At 39.1% G+C, this 25877-nt stretch overlaps 1 protein-coding gene across 8 annotated transcripts in view; it reads left to right on the top strand.

Moving 5' to 3' along the window:
* Positions 1 to 25877, top strand: part of LOC109401644 (focal adhesion kinase 1) — a 371816-nt gene that overhangs the window by 311586 nt on the left and 34353 nt on the right. For 3 of the 8 annotated variants that reach the window (XM_062861004.1, XR_009999500.1, XM_029857468.2), the window contains 2 exons: positions 414 to 611; positions 6015 to 8030. The exons of 1 other annotated variant lie outside the window; for it this stretch is intronic. In XM_062861004.1, the coding sequence (XP_062716988.1) occupies positions 6088 to 8030 (1943 nt within the window). In that variant the 5' untranslated portion in view covers positions 414 to 611; positions 6015 to 6087. Of the gene's footprint in view, positions 1 to 413; positions 612 to 665; positions 1062 to 5981; positions 8031 to 25877 lie in introns of those variants that run through there. 4 more of the 8 variants (XM_029857466.2, XM_062861005.1, XM_062861006.1 and 1 more) reach the window with 3 other exon arrangements.

Below are 25877 nucleotides of genomic sequence, written 5' to 3'. Positions count from 1 at the left end.
TTTTTTCCCATTCCTCGCACTCACTATACTATTGACGACGCGGGGACCTTTCAGAAGACCCGTTCAATTCGCTGCTGTCTGTTATTACCTTCTAGCCTAGCATTGGGTAACGAGTTGCCGTTGTCGTCGTCGTCGCCCGAGACCGAGGCCTGAGTTGTATTCTTGGGTTTGCATTCACGGTCCACAACTTCTAGTCCGGTCAATAGGTTCCCGCAAACCGAACGGCTTCAATTTATCATCGTCACCAGAATCGACTGGACGCAGTTTCTCCGGTTGTCGGTAGTTGAATGTTAAATTCGCAATCTAATCGTCATTTGCCACCCGGTTATATATCGAGAAAGAGAAACGCTGCTGGGGAGAGACAGGGAAACGCGAACTGGTGGTCCTAGAACATCGAAACGTGTTCTCCATAGGGCTTCGAGATAGTGTTTTAGTGCGCCGCAGTGTGAATGTGATGATCGATGTTCGGCGGCTTGAGTGATGATGGCATAAATCCACACTTCGATATCCTTCGTAGAGCTGCACAGCACGGTCTATTCAAAGTGCATCAAACGATTGCTGCTGGCTTAGAAGTGAATAAAGTCATCGATCTTTACAGTGAGCAAGCAAAAGTGAGTGGATGGTTTCGAGTAGTCGTTTACAATGAAGTGCTTTATGGAAAAACGAATGCAGCCAATCACTGCGATGAAGGGGAAACGTGATAAATCATAACCGTGTGCTTGTGCTTATCATCAGCTGAGGCTAAAACTGAAGCGCTGTAATCGCAATGTATGAATGGTGTCGATTCGCAGAACCCCAAAACCGGCGCTCAAAAGTGTGACTACTATCATGCATTAATGAAAACGTGGTGCATTACTTGATAAAAATGGATGTGTGTCAACGAATTTATATGGTGTTATGCATCTGATTGGATTTCAGTGAATTGCGGAATGCAGGAAGTTCGCGTTTATCGAATATTGATTACGAGATATTCCATTCACACTAAATTCACTTACGCCATTTTTAACGCATTTTCTAACTAACCCGAGCTACAGAAAATAGCTTTAGAATACCACACTCAGGTATGCAAAATCCAATACTTCTTCTTCTTCTTCGTGGCGTACGTCTCAACTGGTGTTCTATGAGCACTTCCACAGTTTGTAACTTAGAGCTTCGTCTTCCAATGATCATGTGTATATCGTGTGGCAGGCAGGAAGATTGTCTATGCCCAAGGAAGTCAAGGAAATTTTCTTTATGAAACATTCCTGAACCGATTGGGAATCGGACCCATCCCCTCAGAATGATTGTGCTGAATACCAACGCCTTTACAACTGTGGCTATAGTGGCCTAAAATGCAATATCTACAACCTGAATGAGGTATTGAAAAGCCCTGCATAAAAGGCGAAATACCTAAAACCATCTAAAAAACTTTTGTGAAATCTTTCTGGAACCCCCTGGTGTATCTCGCGAACTACCCTAAAACCCCCAGAAACCTTCTTAAACCTCTCAGAATTTTCCTTCTGAAATACCACTGGAAACCGGCAGAAGTCCCACTCAATACTCTTGATATACCTGGATACCCCTCTGAAAATTCTAAAACCGCTGAAATGGCACGAAGCTTCATTGATATCTGTAGAAACTCCTCTGAAAGCCTTCTTTTTACGCAGGTTTTCTAAGCCATTTTGATTTAGGTAACCGGGGAGGCGTGGTTCCAGGCGAGAGAGAGTGACTATAGAGGCGTTACAGGGGGTTCAAGGAGAGGTTTCAAGTGGGTTTAGGGACAGGAAGTTTCAGGGGGTTATCGGGGACGCTTTTGTTGATTTCAGAGGCATGCTGGTTTTGTGGAGCTTTCGGGAGCGCTACAAGGGCGCTATAGGAGGATTTCAGGAGCGTTATAGAGCTTAAAGGTATTTTAGCGGTATTCAAGTGCACTACAGGAATGTTCAAGGAGATTTTCAAGAGAGTTGAAGAGGATCTTAGTGACGTTTCAGGGGATCCTGAATATCCCTGAAATGCCCCCAGCCCCCTCAACCCTATATATCGGCCCTGAAAACCTGAAAAGCCCAAAAATACCCCTGAGGTTCTGAAACGCTGTAGAATGCCTCCTAAATTCATCGATAACGCGCCTGATGCCCTCTAAAATCCCCAGAAACGCACTTGAAGCCCTCTGAAAATACTCTGAAACTCCCTGAAATGCCTTCGAAAACCCTATGAAACTCGCTCCTTATACCTTGTAACGCCTCTGGAACCCACTGAGCCCTCCTCCCAAACGCCTGAAATCTCCCAAAATACCCCTGAACTCTATAACGTCTCTTAAACCCACTGAAATCCCCTCAAAACCCCCTGGAAAACCCTTAGGATCTCACGAAAACCCACGAAACCCCCTTAAATCTCCCTGTGACGCATCTAAAACCTTCTGAAACTCCCCGAAATGCTCCCGAAAATCTCCTGAAATTTTCTTAGGTTCCCTGTAACGCTCTTCCCGAGCAGAAGGGCATACCTTACAAATACCATGCGAAGAGCAACATGTGCTCCGAGTGTAGAATTAGCTCTAAGTTAAAACACACATAAATAAAAACAAAAAAAAAAACATGTGCTCTTATACATACCTAAAATAGTTATTGCTGCGTTATTCTACCAAATGTTATGCAAACATCACAATAACAGTCTGAAGTATTTGAGCAGAGTTTGGTATTGATGTAGTATTTGTTGGTTGAACTGTGAAAATAACCAAGAACAAGATTTGCTATTACATGATGAAGTCATTGAACGAGTGAAACATTTAAAAACAAGAAATGTTATTAGTTTGTTATTCAATAACTTTGAAATAACAAATACAGCACTTGAAATTTTAGGTATGCATTCGTTATTGAAATAACAAGACTTGTTATTTTCTAGGTGTTATTTATACAAAATTTTGGTATTCGGTTTTGTTATTTTGCCTCTTATTACTACTTAATAAAGGGCATATCAAGGTATGGTAGTATTTAAGATAAATACCTTGATATGTTATTCACTTGTTATTCTCTTCTGCTCGGGTTCAAACCCTCCATGGCCTCTGTGAAACCCTCGATACGCCTCCGGAGTCCTCCTGAAACCCTGCCCCTGAAATCCTGTGAAACCCCCGAATACATCCATAAAGCTCATGCACCACCCCCAAGAATCCTCTGAGAATCACCCCTGCACCGCCCCTAGGATCCCTCGAAATCCTCGAAACCTCCCCTTAAAGTTCCTCAAAGGACCTTGGAGCCCTGAGAAACCTAATGTTTTCAAGGGTGCTTGGAGAGGTTCAGGGGCCCCTTAACTTAAAACCTTCTGCAGCCACCTGGAATCTATTTAAATCCCCTTAAATGCCATGAATCTCCTTCGAAACCGTCTGGTCCCTCGAAAACTTGTTTTAAACCTTTCTGAAATCTCTTGTAATTCCTTCAAACCCCTCTGACACCTCCCTGAAATGTTTTTCTTCATTTTTATGGCGTAGCGTCCCAACTTGGACGAATCCTGCTTCTCAGCTCAGTTTTCTACGAGCTACGAGCACCACAGTTGTTTACTAAGACGTTCCTCTTTTTTATAGAATGAGAATATCTGCTGACCAGATACCCAAGAGATGCTTCATTGGGTTATGTGGGTTTCGACCCATTAAAACCTCATTCTCTCTCGTCCTTACCTTTGCGGTACGCCCGTTAGGGAAGATCTTCCTCTGCCAATGACAAATTTGCATATGTATATCGTTTGGAAGGCACGAAGACACTCTACGCGCAAGATCAAGAGAATTTCGAAAAGTGTTTAGGCCGACCGGGAATGAAACCCGAAACCTTCAGCAGTCTTGCTGAATACCCGTACGCTTACCGCAAGCTGATTCTAATGTTAAAAAATCTTCCATGTTTATCCTCGAGAAATATAACTAGAAAATATCACCAGTATAAATTCATTAATTATTTATTGAATGCTTCAAGGATTACCTACTATTAATTGCTCTGGAATTCATCCACAAACTTAATTAACTTAATTCATTAACTTAAATAAAACAAAAATCCTGGGAATATGATAACAATTTCTCTTGAAATTTCATTCAAAACTACTCAATTCGTCTGTCTTTCTTGAAAGATTTTTAGGAAAAATTCCTCTAAAATATTCTTTAAATGTGTTTTAGAGCACTACGTCTGAAATCTCTCTACGCACACTTCCTAATACATACTTTGATCACCCAGAAGTAGTCAAAGAGTTCAAATAAACCGCTACAAGAGTAAGAGTTTTGATCAGGGGTTCCCAACCTTTTTGAGGTTGCGACCCCCTTTAAGAGTTGTCAAAACATTTGCGGCCCAATGAGAATTTTTAGAAAACAAATATGAACAAAACGTATGCAATTTAAGTCGTAGCTGAAAAATAGCGGCGCAGCCGAAAATTTTTTCTTCTGAAGGCGTTTTATAATAAAAATTTGTTCCTCAAATTGTAGCTTTGGGGGTGGTGGTATTCAGAATCAAAAATAAATTTCATAAAACATTTTTTTACATTTTTTTGGTAACATCGCGGTCCCCCTAGACTGGCTTCACGTCCCCCCAGGGGGCCGCGGACCACCGGTGGGGAACCCGTGGTTTTGATGATGATTGCCTAGGAATTCCTGTAAACTTTGTGTATTCCATCATTTACAGTGTCGGACAAAACAATAAGACCACTGGTCTTATACAAAATAGACAAGTTTGACAATATGATACTCGGTTTCTAGTAAACCCATTAGGCTGAAATTTTGACAGCCGACATGGAATTACGGGAATTTTGATTTGTATTTGTATTAGAGTTCTGTTCACTACTTCCAAAGTTACAGATATAACACCAGATTTTTATGATGGTTATTTGATGTCAATTCAATAAAAATGTTCCCAAGTTTAAATGGCATCCGTAGTTGTAGTACTTTTTTTATCAATAATCAAGTATCAGATACTTTCATACATCCCTTGGTAATGGCAGTCTGAAAGTGGTTCTATTATTTCGTCGTTTCGTATATCTGTAACTTTTGATGTAGTGAACAGAACTCAATTAATTAAATACAAATCAAAATTCACGTAACTCCATGGCGGCTGCCAAAATTTCGGCCAAATCGGTTCACTAGAAACCGAGCAACAAATCGTCGAACTTGGGAAAATGGCTGGTGGACTTATTGTTTTAACCGACACACAGAGGTCCAATTCTGAGAAAAGCTGGAAGAAACTCAATTTTTGAACATGTCTTTTATGGGATACGAGCATTCATCCATAATACCAGGAGCACTAACTGGCATTTAAAAAAAATTGAAATATTGATTTTGTACCTTGTTACAGCACTGAATAGCTGCTGATGGAAAAAGTGCTCAATTTTTGATAAAAAACACAAACAAGTTCAACTACTACAAAAGTCTATTGATATAAGTAATACAATTGCTTTCAAAAGTTTATTTGTAAGTTTTTGTGTATATCAGACATCTGCAATAGAACACTTTTGGCTTTAAAATTGACATTTGACGAGAAATTCTTACAGATCGACTTTAAACTGTCTTACAAATCGCTCCACGCTTCTCCCCGCGGGGAGATTCCGTACAAATGCTCGTTTATGTATGCAGAAACCGTTAGAAAAAAATGCAACTGCCAAGAGCTGCCAAAACAATATCGCCATGATGATATGTGTATAGTAAAATTGTATGAAAAACATAAATTTTGTTCGGATTTTGGTCGAAGAAACCGACAAAAAATGAAAATGCATTTAAAATGAAATTGAGCGCTAAATCATGTTCCAATACACTCATATAGGCTTAAACTAGCAGACTACTATGATTTTGCTATTTTTGACAGGTATTTTGAAATCTGGACCACTGTGCGATACTGCAAATTGAGATTTCGAACCAAAGATGATTGTGGTGAAAATTGCTTAATGCAAAAGTAAAGCGAACTTTACCCAAATTTAAACGTATTTACGCAAAAGTATCTACCAAATCACGTTTTCAATAGCATTCAATTTTATCCAATCAGATCCATACACCATCAATGTGATTCTCCATTTAGAAAACCATCAAATCAAGTGAATGAATACAGAAGGCGCAAATTGATGCCCAAGAAGAAAGCCTAGTCAGTGAATATGATGGGTAGGAGTGCTAGTGCTAGTGATGCTTCGACCAACGTCAATGGAGTTCTCTTTAGCAATCAAATGGCTATCAATGGCGATAGATATCAGCAGCGGTTGAATCGGCGAATGGTGGTACTGCAGGACGAACGGCGACACGCGTCTTCTTCGTTAATCGATGATGTCAATCACCAGCCTCCGGCAGCACCACCGCCCTCAAAAGAAGGCGTCGTTATGCGAAATAAAGTGATCGATCTGGACAAAAACCGCATAAAATGTGGCCGCAGTAAGCTCTGGTCAAGGCCGCTGAGTTTCTCGGGATTTTTCAAGAAATCACTCAGCCAAGGCGCGATACAACTCGGCGGCAGTAAGGATAGCAACAACAGAAACGGACAAGGGGGTGTTCGACATAGCACAAATTATGCTGTCAATCACCGTAGTAGCACCGATCCAAATGGCAACGAACCATCCAGACGAAGTGCACAACTCGATCTCAACCTGATTCGTAAACTGGAGGAAGAAATTTACAAAAGAGGGCGGGAGTTGCAATGGGATGAGTGCAACGCTGAAGCGAAAGATTTCCACGATTTCTATTTTAGTCAGAAAACCTACGAGGAAAAGAAGACGTTTTCCAGCGATACATCAGCCTACAAAGGCGATGGCAAAGCCGTATTGGTGGTAGATTCGCAAGCTCTAGAACCGATGCTGTTGAAACGACCGCTCAGTACGGACGATGCCCTTTTGCAAAATGGATCCCGAGAGTCAAAGTCAGACTGCCACGTGGACTCTAGCAGCAAATCGATCATCATCGTTGACAACTCTGAGTTCTATCCAGTGCTAATGAGGTACGATATTAATAGTGAACTAGTCAACCGGCAGCTCCGAGAGCAAGCACGAAAGCGTAACGAGGGAAAACTAAAAATAACCACCCACATCGGAGGTACTTCTCCCAAGACTGTGACCGCAGCGAACGCCACAAACGCATCATTAACTAACAATGACAGCAACGGCCATAGGATCCCACTGTCATCGTCTAGTTTTGCAACAGCCGCGAACGGTTCGCCATCAACCGCGTTAAAACACGAAACGACGCACGCCGAATCGGTCGGTTGTTGTGAAACTAAAAGTATAAACAATAATAATCATGCTGCTCAGCAGAAGAAACTGCCCGTTAGCGCACGACCTCTACCCCCCGCAGGGTCCGGTAGTGGCGATCGCGCTAAAAAGACCCACTCGAATCTCTTTCAACGGTTCCTGCTTCAAAGAAGAAGTTTGAATCTATCAGTCCGGCGACGACGCCAGCACCACTGCCACTTTCGACCCCCACCAGGGCACCTCTGCTCTGAAGAAAGCTCTCTATCTGACACAAAACCGACGGGACACAATAAACTCAAGTTTGAATATCTCAGGAAGATGCAACGGTATGACCCTGAAACCCCGCCATCAACCGTCCCACATTTGAGTGCAAATCGTACCTTGAGCGAGCCGAACCTCAGCTCTCGTTCGAACTGGAAAAGTGAACACTTCCTCCAGCACCTACAGCACACACCCCACAGCTGGAGCACCGGAGATTTGGCCGGGCTGAGTCATCTGATGTCATCGAGTAAAAATTTTGAAAATATCTTCGAAAGCGCAAGCGACAATCTGTCCCGTTTGTCGGCGGTCGTTGTTTCGTCCAGCAGTAATGGCTCCCCATCGTCTGGCTCTCTGACATCATCCTCGTCATTGTCATCCGGTTCAAGAATGCAGTCAATACTCGCCAATCACTATCAACTCCTACAGAGCAGGGAACGTGCCGCCGCCAATAGGAAACCTCCGTTGGGCAACTCGGGCCTTACCGGGGGTGTAACGCAACCGACGAGTGGGAATTTCCTACGCAAAAAGTCATCATCCTTCAGGGGCGTCCTCAAACGAACCAACAAACCGGACGTTGTCAACACGTGGATCTACAGGAAAAGGTAATTGAAAGCAATTTCGGTTTTTTTTGTGGTTTGTTTTTCCTCAAAATAAAAACCCTATGGGCACTAGTAAGTTATCTTCCCAACCCCCAAGGTTCATTGCAAAACTTCCTACAAACAATGCAGAACCATGTTGATCACAGGGCTGGTAAGGTATCCCCAATATTCGTAAAGCGTACAATACAGTGGAAATATTTTCTTCTTAAAATCATTTTCCTAAAAGTTACATAGAAAATAAAATTATTTATAAGAAAAAAAAATATAAAAGAAAGAAACGAAAATATGAATGTATAGTGATGCTCGAAAATTGATAATAAAGTAGTTAAAAAGGGATATTTATTAAAACTAAAAAAAATATTGTCCCAAACATGTTTTAATCGATTTTGGCAAAAAAAAATGACATTTAGATCAATAAACTGTGTTTTCATTTATGGAAACTTTATAGTTTCAAGTTGCTCTTCAATCTTCTTAATGGAAAATTTTGAATTAAGATTTTCCACAGTAACAGCAGAAACTTGTTGAAGCCTAGGTTGAAGCTATCGTGAAACACTTCTGAAACCCCTGAAACTTCCTTAAGAAATCTAAAAACCTCCTGAAATCCTCTTGAAAATCCATCATATCCACTAGACCCTATGATATTTTGAAACTTTTTGAAGCCCTCGGAATCCCAATGAAACCTTCTAAGCCTCGATAACTGACACTGAGAAAGATTACAAGTGGTAGTTGAAATACGTGTATCTGTCAAAGGATAAGCAAAAGAGGGCGGAATTAAAAGGTACACTCTTCTAAACCTCTTGAAACATCTAAAACATTGAAACCTCTTGAAACCCTCTCAGAACACCTATGAAATTCAACCTAAACCTCTGAAACCTATAAGTATCCCCTGAACCTCTCTAATACCTTTTCTTTCAAACGCTCTTCATTCCTCTAAATTCCCTCTGGTTCACTCTGAAAGCTACATGAAACCTCCTGAAACCCTCCTGGAAATCCTTGAATTCCCCTGAAACTACTTGAATCTATCTATCTATCTATCTACCTGAAGCCCCTCAGAATTCTCCTGAAATTTATCTGAAACCCCTAATATCTCCCAGTAATCCCCTGGACTTCAAGGAGTTTCAGAAAGCTACAGAGGGGTAGCCTTATGAAACTCCTTGAAGTCGACCCAAAAATCCCTGAAATTCTTTAAAACTCCCTACCATCCCTCTGAAACCCCTGGAGTTTCCAGACAACAAAAAGCTACACGAAACTCCCTGATGTCTCCTGAAACACCTTGAAATTTGAAGTAATTATGAAATGGCAGACAATTAAACGTTCCATAATAAATACAAAATTTCCCATAAATAATTCGAAAAGTCCCAGTAAGAAACAGGGGTAGCAGTAAGTTCCATAAACAAATAAGAAAATGCATAAATGAATCAAAAATTTCCATAAATAATTGATTTTTGGGCAATTAAAAACGTCAAAAATGCAATGAATAAATCAACTGTTGCAATAAAATAAGCCATTTTTCCCACCAAATAACTTCGAATTTTCCATAAATAAATCCGATTTTTCCATAATAAAATAGACAATTCACAATAAAAAAATATCGGAAAAGCAATAAAAAATAAAAAAAAAATGCAATAGAAAATGACGAAATTACCCATGAAAAACAAATGCAGAAAAGTATGAGACAGTGAAATGCTGAATCGCATCGCACTTATATGACTGAAATGACTGAAAAGTTTGCGTAACTATGATTGCAATTGATCGAGCAATTGCTAGCTGTCCGAACTCGCTATCGCTCGTCGGACCTAAAAAAGGGATAACATCTATGTTTGCATAATACCGGGCAAATTCTTGGATCTGTGGTTTGCCTAGAACTGAATCGATGCTTCGCCGCATGGTCTAAATAATTTTTTTGGATCAAAATGCATCTACGTTTATTGCTCGTTTTTTTGACATTTATTGATAATTTATTTTTTTATTTATTGCACTTTTTGAATTATTTATTGCTTTTTAGATATTTTTTATTGTGAATTTTCTAATTTATTATGAAAAAATCGAATTTATTTATGGAAAATTCGAAGTTTTCTGGTGGGAAAATTGGCTTTTTTTATTGCAACAGTTGAATTATTCATTGCATTTTTGACGTTTTTAATTGCCCAAAAATCAATTATTTATGGAAACTTTTGATTTATTTATGCATTTTTGTAATTGTTTATGGAAATTTCGTTATTTATTACTGCTCATAGCCCTGTTTCTTCACTGGGACTTTTCGAATTATTTATGAAGAATGATCACTTTCTTATGAGTCTTTTATATTTTAGCCATTATGAAATCCCTATATACACTGAAACCTGAAATCTGCTGAAACCTCTCTGAAACTCTCATTGGTCTTCCAACATAAACTTCTGATGCAGTATTGGAGCCCCATTCACACACCCTTTAGCTCCCTCCCGAAGCATTTTTAGGCACCAGAATAAATTTCCACAAAATTTTCCAAAATTTCTTCTTAAACTTTCTGTGACAACCTTCCTGATTTCCCACAAAATTCGATTGCTTCTCACATAAATAATAGGATCAAAGAATATGTGTACGTCCAAAACAAAAGGGAGATTCCAAAAATAAAATGGGGTTTCAGAAAAACGCCGTAAAGTCGAGGAGCAGGATGGAGATGCTGAGAATAAGTTGGGAATCCATAAAAGAGCCAAAAGCCCATAACATTAGCAGAACTTTATGAATTTTGGGAAGAGTTGGTGAATTCTAGAAACCATTGCATTGTGTTTCTTCTGTGGAGAAGATGATGGAAAACTTGAAGCAACAATGGAGGTCAAGTAAGCACCTGTGGATTTTGGCAACAAGCTTGATTTAGGCAAAAATTGAATATTTAGAAATAAGCTGACGAGCGCGAGCTTTCTGCTATATGAAGAAAGTGACTATTCCTCGCTATACTGGAGGACATAATAGGTTTTTTTTTTTATAAATGTTAAGGACTCTGGAAACAAGATGGCGATTTTCAGTGCTGAAAATTTCATTTGATCATATCTAAATTCAACAACCTATAGCTCATTTTAGAAGCTGAACCTAAAAATATGGTATATGAAAAATTTGTGCGGCTAGACCAGTTCTGCAAGAAAGTCACGGAAAAACCGCTATTTTTCGAATATTTAGGGTAAATGTCACGGAGTACCTTCAAAAAATGCCAATTGATATTCACCGTGAATGTCATTCGCATTTTTCGAAGGTACTCCGTGACATTTACCTTAAATATTCGAAAAATAGCGTTTTTTCCGTGACTTTCTTGCAGAGCTTGTCTAACCACACAAGTTTTTCATATACTATATTTTTAGGTTCAGCTTCTAAAATGAGCTGTAGGTGGTTGAATCTAGATATGACGAAATGAATTTTTCAGCACTGATGAATACATTCATAGATTTCTTGATGAATTTTTACAAGTATTCTTCAAGCAATCCTCAAATATTTATCCTGGAAACCTCTAAAAATCTTTTTGAGATTCTGCCAGGGTTTTCTCAGATTCCTCTACGAATTCTCCCAGTGATTTATCATATCATTTTCATATCCTTCCATAAATTCTTCAGGGTTTCAGCAAGAAGTCCACCAGGAGTTCTTGGGAAGATTTCATCAGAAACTCTTCCAAATATACTGCCAGAAAGTCCTCTAGTAATTCTTCCAGAAATCCTTTCAGAGATATTTCAAAAAATTTTACCCACAAAGGAACGTTTATATATTTGACATAGTTTTTTTAATGATGTCACCTCTGGTACTTAATTTGTGGAAGAATTTCTGAAAGCTCTCTCAAAGATCTCTAAAAGAATTTCTGGGGGAATCTTCAGAAGAATTCCTAAAGAGATGTCCATTAGAATATCTGTAGTTATTTGACGAATTACGATTTTTTAACCTTTTTAGAAGGAACTTGAACAAATCATGGAGGAATTACTAAAGAAATTATGGTAAAATTCTTGGAATTCCGGTTTAGTTATTAGATGAGTTTCTGGAGAAACTCCTGAGAGCATTTCTGTAGGAACTCTTACAGGAAAACCTGGTGGAATTGTTGGAGAAACTCCTGGAGGCCGTCTTAGTGGAATCTGCAAAGGGATTTGTTGAAGAATTCCTATAGGAACTTCAGTAAAAAAATTTTGGAAGAATTCCTGAGAGAATCTAGGATTAAGCCCTAGATGAATCTAACGCCATAAGTCTATGGCGCAATCCTTAGAAGAAGTTCTGCTGAAAAATTTGTGATTTCCCAAGAATTGCTTTGCACCAAGAATTGCACCTGATTGAATGTTTGTAGGAAACCCTCCGGAGGAATTTCTGAAACTGTTTCTGAAACAATTTTCGGAGGAATCTCCTAGAATAGAACAATTCCTAGATTAAACTAGCTTACAAAGGAAAACAGAAGTCATGAACTTCTATCCACGACCAACATGTTTGTTGCATAATAATGTGCTGATTTTGAGACCTTACTTCAAAAAAATCTAAGTTGAACAGTTTTTGAGTTTTTTCCTGAAAATCGAACTCTACACTTTTTTAAATATGGAATTTACTAAAATTCAAATATCTAACGTTGCAGTCAACGAATTTTCAATATTATTGGATAAATAGAAAGCTGAATATAATATGTTTCGATCACGGGAAACACAACTTTTGTGTAAAATTCATGCAATTGGAGATATTGGTAAATATATGGAACAAACTCTTTAAATTTTAACAAAAAATAAAAAAAATATGATGATTAATTTATAGTTTATAGTTGATAGGAGAAAGAAAAAATGAAATTTAACAATTCTTCATTAGCGTTTATTTAAAATATTAGATGTTAGTGAGTAGCCGTAAAAAAAATCAGCCCAATCGGAGCATTGGTTACGGACAACGGTATGTATGAAGGGAGTAACTTTGCTTAGAAATATGTAATACAAAAATCGATTTCAAATCGTTAGTCTATTATGGAAAGCCGAAAAATTTGTGCAGTACAAGTTTTCGAACTTGGGACATAATTCTACACTAAAAATGATCATCAGATTACCGAGTTCAAAAAACTGTAAACTAGTGTTATTTTTATGCCACGAGTCTACGATGGAATTATTACAAGAATTCCTGGGAAAATCTTAATGATTGTTCAAGAATCGCTGTTGGAATACCTGGTTGAATGTTTTTAATAAACCCTCCGGAGGAATTCCGGGAACATTTACTGAGAGATATACTCTTGGAGAAATCTTCGGAAGTACTTCTGAAGGTTCGCATAGGGGAATCTATAGTGGAATTTCTGTAGGATGACAAAATTCCTTAAGATATCCCTGGAAAGTTTTTGGAATAATATTCTGGAGAAATTCCTGAAGGATTCACTTGAAGATTTTTTTTTTGGTAAAAACTTTGGAAAATTTCTGATGAGAACTATTGGTAGACTTTTTGAAGGAAAGTAATAATAAAGTAATAAAGTAACTTCTACAGGAAATTTTCAAAAGATTTTTTCAGAGATCTCGTAGAAGAAACTCTGGACCCCAGGATGATGTATGGAAGATTTTAAGAGCAATTTTTACCATTTTTATGAATCCCAGGAGACTTTCTCCGAGTAATCTCTGGGAAGTATTGCTGGAATCTGTGAATCTACAACTACTTGATCCAGCTTTCACTTTGTGTATTCCAGGAATATTCTTTAAAAACCTCTAGGGAAATTCTTCATGTAATCTCTGAAAGAATCTTGTTTCCAAAGTCCTATTTTTTTTTTCAAAACTCCTGATAATGTTTCCTGACATCGCCAGGAATCCTCTCGTCGGCTTTGATTTTTGAAATTGGTATCTGCATATGTTTCGATCAAACATATTTCTGTACGGTTCACTCAATATATCCATAATTTCAAAGTAATGCCGAAGATGCCTCATATTAAGAAACCGAGCTTTTTATTGGATGCATTGCATACATCTAGAATTCTTCCAATGCAGCTGTGAATATTAGCGCTGCCTAGTTTACCAAATAAAACAAACTTCTATCAACGAACAAAATTTTTCACGCAAAATTATGTGCTGATAGTGATACAGTGCAGGATAGTTATTTATGCAACGAGTTGCAAAATGATGTTTTTTTTTTCAGCACGAGTCGTACATACATTTATCCAACGAGGCATGACTGTTACCGCGGGTAAAAAGTAGGGGAATAAGCAACGCAATTTCAAAAAGGTTTTTACTGGACAACTTTTAAGATTTGATTGAACATCGAGTTTACAGTTTTAAATAATTTAAAATTAACTAAAATATTACGTTATAGGTAGTCAACCAATTTCAAATTAACATGAATTCAATGCATGAATAAAAAGCTAAATTTAATACATTTCGATATTCTGAACAAAATGTTGTGTCAGATTGATAGAAGTTTAGACAACGGCGAGTTTATGGGGGAATCTCCTATTTTTTTTTCAAATTTGAGGAATCCTTATTTTTTAATACTTTTTTATATACCTACAATATTTCAAAATGAAGAAGAAATCATCAAATTCGTCAACATGTTATATTACATTTATATAACATGATGGCGAATTTGATGATTTTTTTGCATTATACTTTTTATTTTCTCAATTAGACAATTTCGGTGACAAGATATTGGTCATCGATGTATGTACATTCCGGGCCCATATAGCCGATGCGGTAAACGCACGGGAGACCATGCTGAGAAATGGTGGTTCGATTCCAGGTGGACCCATGAAGATTTTGTAAATTTTCTCGACTTCGTTGGGCATATAGTATCTTTGTACCTGCCACACGATAAACACATATGTAAAAAGGTCATTGGCAGAGAAAGCTTTCAGCTAATAACTGTGGAAGTGTTCATACAACACTAACCTCAGTAGCATGCATTGTCCCAGATGGGACCTTACGCCGAGAAGAAGAACATTCCTTTATCACAAAAAAGAACAAAATCATTTTCTGTCTCTATATCCAACATTTCCTTAATTCCTGACCGCTACCAGCCCTGCGAGAACGACGACAACGTCAAATGAAACCATCTAAATCATTCTTCTAATGGCTTCCATCAAAAATGGTCTGTCAGAATAATGCACACCGAAAGTATAGCTTGATTGCGAAATTGTTGGTGGTCTCCGTCATCGCCATCCACCATATCGTCGTCGTCGTCGCCGTCATCAGCCGCCACCACGTACGAGACAAAACGACATCGCAGCTGCACGTCGTCGTCGTCCAACGACCGACCGACCCATGGTTTAATGTCTTCATTCATAATTTGTGCTCTACGAGTTGAGCTGAGCACTCCCCCGCTAGGCTAGATACCCAGTCGGGCGACGAGCAATAAGGCAATCCATGAGGACATATCGCGATGGGGGTGACAGCTGAAATTGTAAACACAGTGTACGTGCAGCTTACCAAATTTTCGTCGAGTGTTCTCGGTGCTTAACAAATTCCTTTGTGTTCAACTGTCACCCCGATCGACTAATGTCAAAAATACATGGTAAACAAGGAAAATCAGCTGATCGCATCTGTCTCATGGATTGCCTTATATGTTTGTAGTAGACTTAGGAAAACAAATGATCGTAAACGTCCGACAGCATTGGTCCAGTGCGACAATCGGTGGACTTAGGAGAAGACGCGGCCAAGAGAAACAGGGGAGGAGGATTTTTGGCGAAACTAGAGACCGACGACTGATGTAACACGCGCTTGGCGCGGAAGTGCACCTCATCGTATGAGGTGGAACGAAGGCCATGTCTTGGGAAATTCCCATTTCACATCGTCGTTGAAACGGGGACTTCACTATGATTTCCCATTAAATAGGATATCATAGGTAACTACATGTGTTTGCAATCAGAGTGGTGGCATTTATTATGCCAGGGAAATAATAAGATTAAAATGATGGGAGGCTCATTCAGAACCTTTGTTGTAGGTATACATCTTGAAAATGTTTAATTGCCATAAAATGGCACTTTAAAAATTTGAAGATTCATTCTAAACAGAGACATGATGAGCACATATATTTGATATTCTTTGTTATCATTGATTATTACAATTAAGTGTTTTGCTAATGAATGCTTATTTTCTTTTTCTTTCAGGTACGTATCTAATCAATCTTCTGTTTCATGAAGTTGTAAGGGAAATCAACTGCTAATAGGTAACTTGAACATTAAAAGGTAGATAAATAGATCAATGAATTCGTAAATAGAGGCCACATAATGTTTAATGATATTTGGGTTTACATCTTACATATTACTTTAATTAGATTTGGCCAACCTTTTTGGGCAATGGGATCACAATGACCCATACTGAGATGTTCAGCAATTTGAGCCCGTAAGGCCCATAAGTTGATCATCAATACTAACTTCTAGTATTCTAGTGTCGGTAGTGGTTTGTTCAACTGGATAAGAATAACACTACAAATCGCCTGTTCTAGTGGTAGGAGTCCACAAATCAAGTGACCCTCAATTCATGGTGTTATGCGGCATTATGCTTACCGTGACTTCGAATGAACGTTTGGGGGGGGGGTCCAATATAAACCTAATAGCAAACAGAGCCTGTGTTTAAGTAGTGGCTACGGTTAGGGTAGCTCAAATCAGTCTTCGGCATATAAGAACAGAAACGAATAATCTTTGCAGACTTAATAGTACAGCCCAAGTGGCGTTAAGTCCAAGAACCTTACTTTCGCAAAGGGAATTTCTCACTAGGAAACCTTATGAACCCGGTGTTTGCAACTTTCAGTAAAAATGAAATGACAAACATAACAACGCAAACGTTGATACACTCATTTTTGAACTAACTACCAGAGATTGATGTATCTGTTGGAAACCTTAACAGGAAATACGACTATTTTTCGTTTTATTTACCATGATGAAGCATCCCCAAAAATGCTGTCAACATCATCGTTTATTACACTTCAAACGGCCTCCTGTTAATTGTTGGCAGTGATACAAATGCTCACCATATCATCTGGGGCTGCTCAGACATTAAATTTAGAGGCTACTACAGATCTTGGATTACTTAACATAGGCAACTGTCTAACCTTTATGGTATCTGCTGGAGAGGAAGTGTTAGACATAACGCTTTGCTCTAGCAGAATTAGTCACGAGTTGACCAATTGACATGTGTCAAATGAAGATTCTTTATCTGACCATCGTTATATCTCTTTTGAACACTTGTATGTTACTTCGAAAACCTTGCGTTTCAGGAATCCCCGGCCAACCAACTGGGATCTCTTTACTGATTAGGTTGCGATCAAATTTCATGTGAAGATCACAAGAGGTACCCCTTGGTGGAAATCTGATCTGGCGAAGCTCAGGAAACAGCTAGCAAGGCCTACCAGAAAACTCTTCAGTCAGCTTAGCGATCCGGCTGGAAAAACCTTCGTACAAATGTTTGAGTGAAGTCAGTCGGTTAAACAAAATCTTTCTAAATCTAAGGAATTTCGAACTTCGTTTGCCAAATGGCGATTTTACTTCCTCTGATGAAATTGTTCTGAAATGCTTTCTGAGTACACACTACCCCAAGATATGTGAATATTACATCTTCAGATGAACCTGATGTCCTTGATGAAAGGTTGATGAACCCTTGTAGTTATAATTCTCTGGCTTCAACTCGTAGTATTGTAACTATAGAATCGATTGAGTGGGCACTAAATAGCTTTGCTCCCTTCAAATCTGCTGGAGCAGATGGGATATATCCTATTTTGCTTCAGATGGGGCTTGTTTGTTTCAAACATGTTTTGAAAAAAAACTTGTTTGTAGTTTTGCTACAGGGTATATTCCAAAATCCTAGTGGGATATTACTGTTAAGTTTATTCTGAAAGTGGGTCATGCATCGTATGAAGAAGCAAAAAGTTTCAGGCCTATCAGTTTGACCTCTTTTCTTATGAAATGTTTAGAACGCATTGTCAATCATCACATCCATCACATGATGATTATCTGGCCAATGTGCCTCTTCATGTGAACTAACATGCCTACCAATCTGGAAAGTCCAATGTGACTCTTTTACACAAAGTTGTTTACGATATCAAGAAGGCATTCGCGCAAAAGCAATCCTGCTTGGGCGTTTTCTTAGATATCGTGGGTGCTTTTGACAACGTGCATTTCGATGCCATATTGGAGCATGGTATATCTCCGCATGGAGTCATGGTATATCTCCAATGATTTCCAATTGAATTTACCAAATGCTCAAAAATCGGCATCCCTTCTCGACATTGCGTCAAGCAGCGATTAAGAAATTGAATGTTTGTGGATGCCCCCAAGGGGGAGTCTTATCACCACTTTTGTGGAATCTCGTAGCAGATACGCTATCGAGGCAACTCAATAATAGCGGATTTCCTACTTATGGTTTCGCCGACGACTACCCAACATTGTTAGTCGGTATGTGCATCAGCAACCTTTTCGACCTGATGCAAAACGCTCTTCAGGTAGTTGAGGGTTGGTGTCTCCAATATGGCCTTTCGGTAAATCCGAGTAAAACATCTATTGTTCTTTTCACGGAAAAGCGAAACCGTAATGGTGTTCGACCTTTACGTCTCTTTGATTCTGAAATCAATGTGACTGAACAGGTAAAGTACGTTGGAGTCATTCTTGATTCCACGCTTTCCTGGACACCTCATGTTGAGTTCAGAATCAAGAAAGCTTGTATGGCCTTCGGACAATGGGGTCTTAAACCCAAGTACAGTACTGGCCAAAATTATAGGCAGTGATGATGATACGATGCATAGTTCGATATACCTTTCTTAAGCTTAACTCAAATGCCATTATTCGTAAATAAGTGTTTATTGATCACGAAATAAAATTGCATTGTTTCAAACATCAAGCAAAACTTAACGAAGGAGAAAGAATTCAAATCTTGAATTTGGTCGAAAATTGTCTGGCCAAAATTATAGGCACTTTATCGACCTTCCTAAGAAAGTTTGATGTTCTATCTCAGACATTAGTAATAACATCACCAGGATCCTTCAATATTCTGTTTAGCAGAGGTGTTAGTATTGTTTAGAATCGAGATCATTGGTTTGTAAGTTTGATTTTGGGTGTATTTTATCAAATGTCAATGATGGCTATCTCGAGATACTTGTGATTTCTAGTTTTTAAATTTGCAGTTAATAATAAATGTCCTCCATACGTTTCCAAAAGGTTTTAAGTGTAGGTTAGTGGGCAGGCCATCCAGAATATGAACTCCCAGGTATTGTAATGGGTAAGTTTTGTTGTATGGCATTGAAATTGATTAATTTTGAATTGTGTAATGAAGCGTTGGCTTGTTCAAAATACCTGTAACCATCATTACGACTAAAGTTATTATTGAGATATTTCTCATGGACATTGGAAATGTTTCTGATATACCTAATGGAATTGAATCTATCTTTCTATGAAACCGGCAGTCCAGTTTCTATTGAAGAAATGCAGTCTCACACACTGTTAGTATCCAGTCCCACTTTCCGTTATTAGTTATACAGCTACTCAAAAAAGCGGTTTTCAGTCTAAGACAACAAGTAAATTAAGAACGCCTCGAAGGGTGCCAAAAACATGCCTGTTGTAAAACTATCAAACTTAACCCTCGAGCGATCGCGCTGTTGTATTTTGTACAACACGTTGAAAAAATCTCGCTTTTTGTACTCAGCATTAGCGTGGTGCTGACGCAGGTAGTCAACCGCGCGAGTTACGGATGGTTAAAATCGCCAGGTATTCTTTGTAGCTTTCATGGATATTTGTTCAAAATTCACCAAACGCCAATGGCATAAACTTATGATCCCGATTCCAAACCGTGCTAAAAGAATATTTAAGGCTCGTGAAAGTATTATAACCTCGATGATAAAAAGTTTCTGAGATAGGACATCATACCTTCTTTAGTAGGTCAACATAGTGCCTATAATTTTGGCCAGACAGTTTTTGACCAATTTCAAGATTTTAATTAGTTTTTCTATGTTGATAATCGTTTGGAGTAAAAAACGTTGCATTGTTAATATGTAGTCATTAGACAATAATACTAAAATAATTGCATTTGAATAAAGCTATCTCAAAGGGAGATTTATCAACCTAAACATAGTATCATGAGCATTGCCTATAATTTTGGCCAGTACTGTATATCAAATGGATTTACACAACTGTTGTTCGTCCAATATTGGCTTATGGATGGCTTGTGTGGTGGCAAAAGGGCGAAGTGAGAAAGGTCCAATCAAAATTAGGTCATCTCCAAAGGATGTGCTTAATGGTGATGTCTGGAGCGTTTTCTTCAACTCCTACGGCAGCGCTCGAAGTTCTCTTTGACGTTGCCCCACTACACATTCATCTCAAACAAGAAGCACTTTCTTGCACTTACCGTCTATGGGTACTCGGTTTACTAGAGGAAACTCCTGTGAACCGCAGTTCAACACGCACCTCGTTGTTTCCACTTTTGGTGAATTGGGACAAAGATGTCCTTGCTCCAAGTGATCTTACAATTGCTTGTAATTTTCCATATAGGACATTTTCCACGAAATTCCCTTCCCGGGAAGAGTGGACATCTGGTTATCTGGAGAGAAGTATTTCAGACGGCATCGTATGTTACACTGATGGCTCCCTTCTCGAAGGTCGCTGGTGCTGGTGTTTATTCTCGTGAGCTAAGGCTGCACCAGTCTTATTGACTTGATAGACACTGCACCGTTTTTCAGGCCGAAATCTTTGTTCTTATGTGTGGAGTGCAATCAGCACTTCAGCAGCACGTAATGGGCAAAGTAATATACTTCTGTTCAGATAGCCAGGCTGCTATTAAAGCACTTGCTTCGGCCAACTCCAGGTCGAAGATAGTTATCGCATGTCGAACTCAAATCGAGGAGCTGAATTCAGCAAACGCTGTTCACCTTCTATGGGTACCTGGCCATTCTTCCATCGCTGGAAATGAATTGGCTGATGAGTTAGCTCGCACTGGAGCATCACATGACTTCATTGGCCCTGAGCCAGCTGTTCCGGTATCCAAGTGTTAGGTAAAGCTGGGCTGCCACTCAGCACAAACAATACTGGAATAGTTTGGAGTCATGTCGTCAAACAAAATTGTATTGTACTGAGCCATCTCTAGGGGTGGCAAAGTATCTAACAAATCTGTCAAAGCAGAATTGCAGCATGCTGGTCAAAGCATTGACTGTTCACTGCTGACTCAGTTATCGCATGGCGAATATTCAGCAAGCTGATTTATTTGCCTGTGATAGTTGTGAATCCGATTATGGAACTTCGTATCATTTGATATGTAACTATCCAGTTTTTGCGCAATTGCGTTTCCGAGTACTCGGAAAACACTTATTAAGTGAAACTGACTTCAGAGACCTGAATCTTCAGGACGTTCTGTTGTTCTTGACCCGCTGTGGTAAAGAGCTATAGGCTCTCTTTACGCTTTCAGGACGCTACTTGAACCCATTGTGGTACGCTTTTGCGTGTATGGCGCGATCCTATTCCCTTACCTGTCCTTTCCCCTGTCCTATCCTTTTTCCTTCCCTTCTCCGTTAGGTAAATTATGAATAGGCTCGTGTTAATGGCGATGGCACAAATTTCCCAAATGGAGAAGAACGTGCTTCTGGAGCCGACCTACTGATACCTGATAAATTAAAATTTTAATAAATTCTCAAGTAGCTGACTTTCTTGCTTTGTGAAACTGTCCAAAAGTAAGCCATGTCACCGATGGGAAGCCAACTGAATCAATGTTTATGTTGCAATAGCAATAACTTCTTCACGTTTAAGAGGAAACGGAAACGACCACTGTACTAACTTTGAATGCCGATTCGCGGATTTATACCGCGGTAAACTATGTCAACAGGTTTTAGCAAGCAGTGCACCGGCCAGATTAATTGCAACGATAAGCTCGTGTTGTGTCAAAGTATCGCTGTTTGCTAAATGAAACGACGACGAATCCGGTGCAGTTTCGTGACAGTCAATTTGTCGGTAGAAATACCTAACTAAATAAACCCCTGGCGGGTTTATGCGGGGAATGGTAGAAATCTGAAACATAAGCAGCAACAAATTTGCGATGACGATGGCAAATACCTGCTTCGTATAGGGGGAATCGTTATAAAATGTCCCCAACTAATCAACCTCAAACTTCTCTGTCTATTGAAGCGTCTTTCGTTCCCATCCATGGCGCGTTTAGTCGGAATCAGCCAAGTGATTCGATTGCCCATTTGTTCCTCCCATGCGGGTTGACCCATGTTAAGTGAACATTTATTTAACATCAGGTGTCTCTAGTTACGACCCGACGACGACGGTTACCGGCGGCCGTTCGGTTGTTCTGGATATTGGGGGTATGTTAGTTTAGCCGCTGCATGCATTTATGCAGTTTACAGGCACCCATATAGCTCAGGAAGTCATAATGTGGCGTAAATTTATCTGCACATCAAGCACTTTTTCTGCAACTAGCTTAGCACTAAACGATTTAAGCTGGTCGTGTGCAACCTCCTGAAATGGCTGGAGATTGGCACTGCAATCTGATGAAATATGTATGTAGCAGCGCTTTTCGATATTTTCAAACTGGGCGTTTATTTTGAGTGGGATACAAAGTGGAACACGGTACGGTTTATTTGAGTAGCGAATTCAGTGCTGATCATGATTAATGGCAGTGGGTAGGCCAGCCGATACTTCGTCGCGTGCACTATTTACCTAATGTTATTAATTCTCTACATCATCATAAGCAAGTGCTTAGGCCTGTCTGTGGCACGCATAATTTGTAGGATCGAACCTGTTTCCACAACCCACGATTTTGTTTCTCGTTTGTCATCAGTTTCTGCTGTTTATTTGCTGAGTGTGTAGTTGGACATTTTCAACCTGCTTCATTAGTATTTGAATCAATGCTTGCTATACCTCTATGTGAGACATCAACTAACCGGCTGAATAATGTTGGTTCATTTCCGAAAGTGATTCGATTTCCGGGAGACGAGCCACAGCAATCACCGACGAGATAAAAAAAAAAGCAGCTGCTGCGGCTGTGGCTCGTACTGCATCCACTGCTGCAACATGTGATTACAATAAATTGTACTGTCCCAATGAAGCCGGAGGTGTTATAAAACTGGGTCATATGGAAATGATGTCTGTAATGCGTCACCCATAGCATCGTGTATTCTGTTGGTCCTATAGAGATTCGATTCACCATTAGCATTTATTTTGTGTGGCATGAAGTTGCTGATGAAACGTAAAAACATGGTGATTATTAGGCTTGTAAACAAGCTTGTAGACGGCACGCGTACAGCTCCAGCTGCTGGGCGGTTAGAAGGTAGATTAGTTGTACATAAAAGGGTGCGTGAGTCAAGTCCAACCGATCATCCATGATTTACAATTTTGGGTGGATTTGTGATTCATTCCCAACCAAATATAACATTTAAATGATAAAAGATCAATTTGGCCTTCGTTTTGTTTTTTTTTTTTTTTTGGGAATATCAATGTCGAAGATTATCAACTCTTTTCTCCAGGGCCCACCACAGACAAACAATCATAACAAAGGTTATTTTTCTGATGATCACGCGTTAACGGTCATTATTATTTCACGCAACCCATTAGACTACTTGTGGACTTTTATTATAGACCTTTGGGTCATATAGACTTGTCTAAACTACCCTTGAGTTTAGGCCTGGGCATCTACAGCCGTTTCAGCAGTTATTTTCGCTATGAATTGTCACATTACATTACCTCCTCGATATTGTACGAGTCATTCTAAAATTATGATTGTGTCATATAAACTGTTATGGAGATATGCTTTTCTTTCAATAAATTTCCAGTGCTTTCACTTCAAACATGTTAAACATCATAATTTCTATTTTATATAACTATTTTTGGTACCATAATGGCAAATTTTTCCAAACTGGTTCTTTATGCAACTGAAATAAGATGTATATTAGGAAATAGTTGCATAATGTTCATAATTGTTTGATCGATTACCGGAGTTATTACAATAAAAGCTTACAAAACTGTAACGGTTATAGCACGGCTTGCTTGATCCAGATTTTGTGTCTATTACGTGGCCGTTTTGACTGAACCACCGTACAATAATGATACCGTAAACCGTAAACCGGGGTCTAATTAATCAGCGGGGTGGAATTTATCATTCGCGTACTGAAATGTAATTTCACACTAGGAACTTTTAAACGTCATTATGATCATAAACTTCATGCCTCATCTAGTTCATAGATGTCCACAGATAAGTGCAAAACTTTTTTTATAGCAAAATGAAGATTTTTTCACAAATGAGTAATGTGTTTGTGGAGTACTGAGTGGAAAATACAGTGAGTTTAGCTATCAAAAATCATTATCGTTGTAAAAATATATTTTAACGGTAAATCAACATATGATTAAATGGTATTCATGGTGAATTTTCTTTTTTTTTTTGCGCCATACGCCGCTGTTTGTCACGCAGCCGATTTGCATTTTTCGCGCCGATGATCAGTGCACGAACGAAATTAAGTTTACATAAAGTTGAGGCAAAAATTCTCACGATCACTATCATAATAGCTTCACTGCAATAATTGATTCCTTATCATCGATTTTATCATTTGTAAATGTAATATGATCATTAGTGAAAGAGAGAATCGATGATTCATATTTCCTTTAGAAGTTCCCTAAGCTATTTCAACAGGAGTTCGCTCAAGTATCCTTTCAGAAGTCCCTTCAGATATTCGTTCAGGAGGATTCATAAATGCCTCCTGGAGATCCATAAAGAATTTCGTAAGAAGTTCATTTAGGAATTCCTGCAGGAGGTCTTAGTCTAGGAGTTTCGGCAGGGATTCCTTCTGAAGATCCTTTAGAAATTCCTACAGGAGTTCTTACAGACATTAGCCCAGCAAATGTTCCTTCAGAGATTGCTCCTGAATTTCTTCAGGAATTCCTACAGAATTTCCTTCAGAAATCTCACCGGGAGTTCCTTTACAGAATCTTATAGAAGGATCCAAGGACCAAGGATACCCCCAGAAATTTATTCAGGGATTCCTATCTCCAGGATATCCCTAGGAGATTTCTCGAGAAGTTCCTTTCTCTCGAGGAGTTCTTTCAAGAATAGCTCCTGGGGTTTGTAGATTGAGATTGAGATTCTTCCAGGAGGACTCACGGATACTTTCAGAATTTACATGAGACATTTCTCCTGAAGCTCATTCAGGAATTACTACAGGAGTTCCATCAGGGAATCTTGTAGGAATTCCTTCAATAATTTCGTTAGGATTATAATCAGTCATATCTCCAGGATATTCTTGAGAGAACTTTCATGAAGTTTCCACTAGAATTCTTCCAGGATTTTCTTCTGGAATTCCTCCAGGAAATCTTTAGGGGATACTGCAAATCTTTCTCCCTATCTGGGAATATTCCCTTTAGGAGATTCCACAGAAAATCCTTCGAGGACTCCGTCTGGAAATCCTTCGGAGATTACAACTGGAAGTCCTTCGGGAATTCCCCCTGGAATTTATCCTGTTATTTTTTCGGGTATTCTTCTTCAAATTCCTTCGCAGATTTCTCCTTCAATTCCTCCGAGGATTCCTCCTGGACTTCATTTAGGGATTCCTTCTGGACTTCCTCCTGGAATTCCTTCGGGGATTCCTCCTGGAATTTATCCTGGAATTCTTTCGAAGATTCCTCCTAAAATTCCTTCGGGAATTTCTCCTGAACTTCCTTCTTGAATTCCTTATGAAACTCTTTCGGGGATTTCTCCTGATATTCTGCCGTGGATTTGACTTCTCCTGAAATTCCTTCGGAATTTCCTCCTAGATTTTCTTTGATTTCTTAGAATTCCTTTGGAGATTCCTCTTGGGTTTCCTACAGGGATTCCTAATGAAATTTCTTCAGGGATTCCTCCTGGAATTCAGTTGGGTATTCCCTCTGGACTTCCTTCAGGGATTGCTCCTGGAATTAATTTGAAGATTCCCCTTAAAATTCCTTCGGAGATTCTT

Source organism: Aedes albopictus, chromosome 3, assembly GCF_035046485.1.
Source record: "Aedes albopictus strain Foshan chromosome 3, AalbF5, whole genome shotgun sequence".
In the NCBI taxonomy this organism is placed as follows: domain Eukaryota; kingdom Metazoa; phylum Arthropoda; class Insecta; order Diptera; family Culicidae; genus Aedes; species Aedes albopictus.
This window is presented reverse-complemented; position numbering and strand designations above follow the sequence as displayed.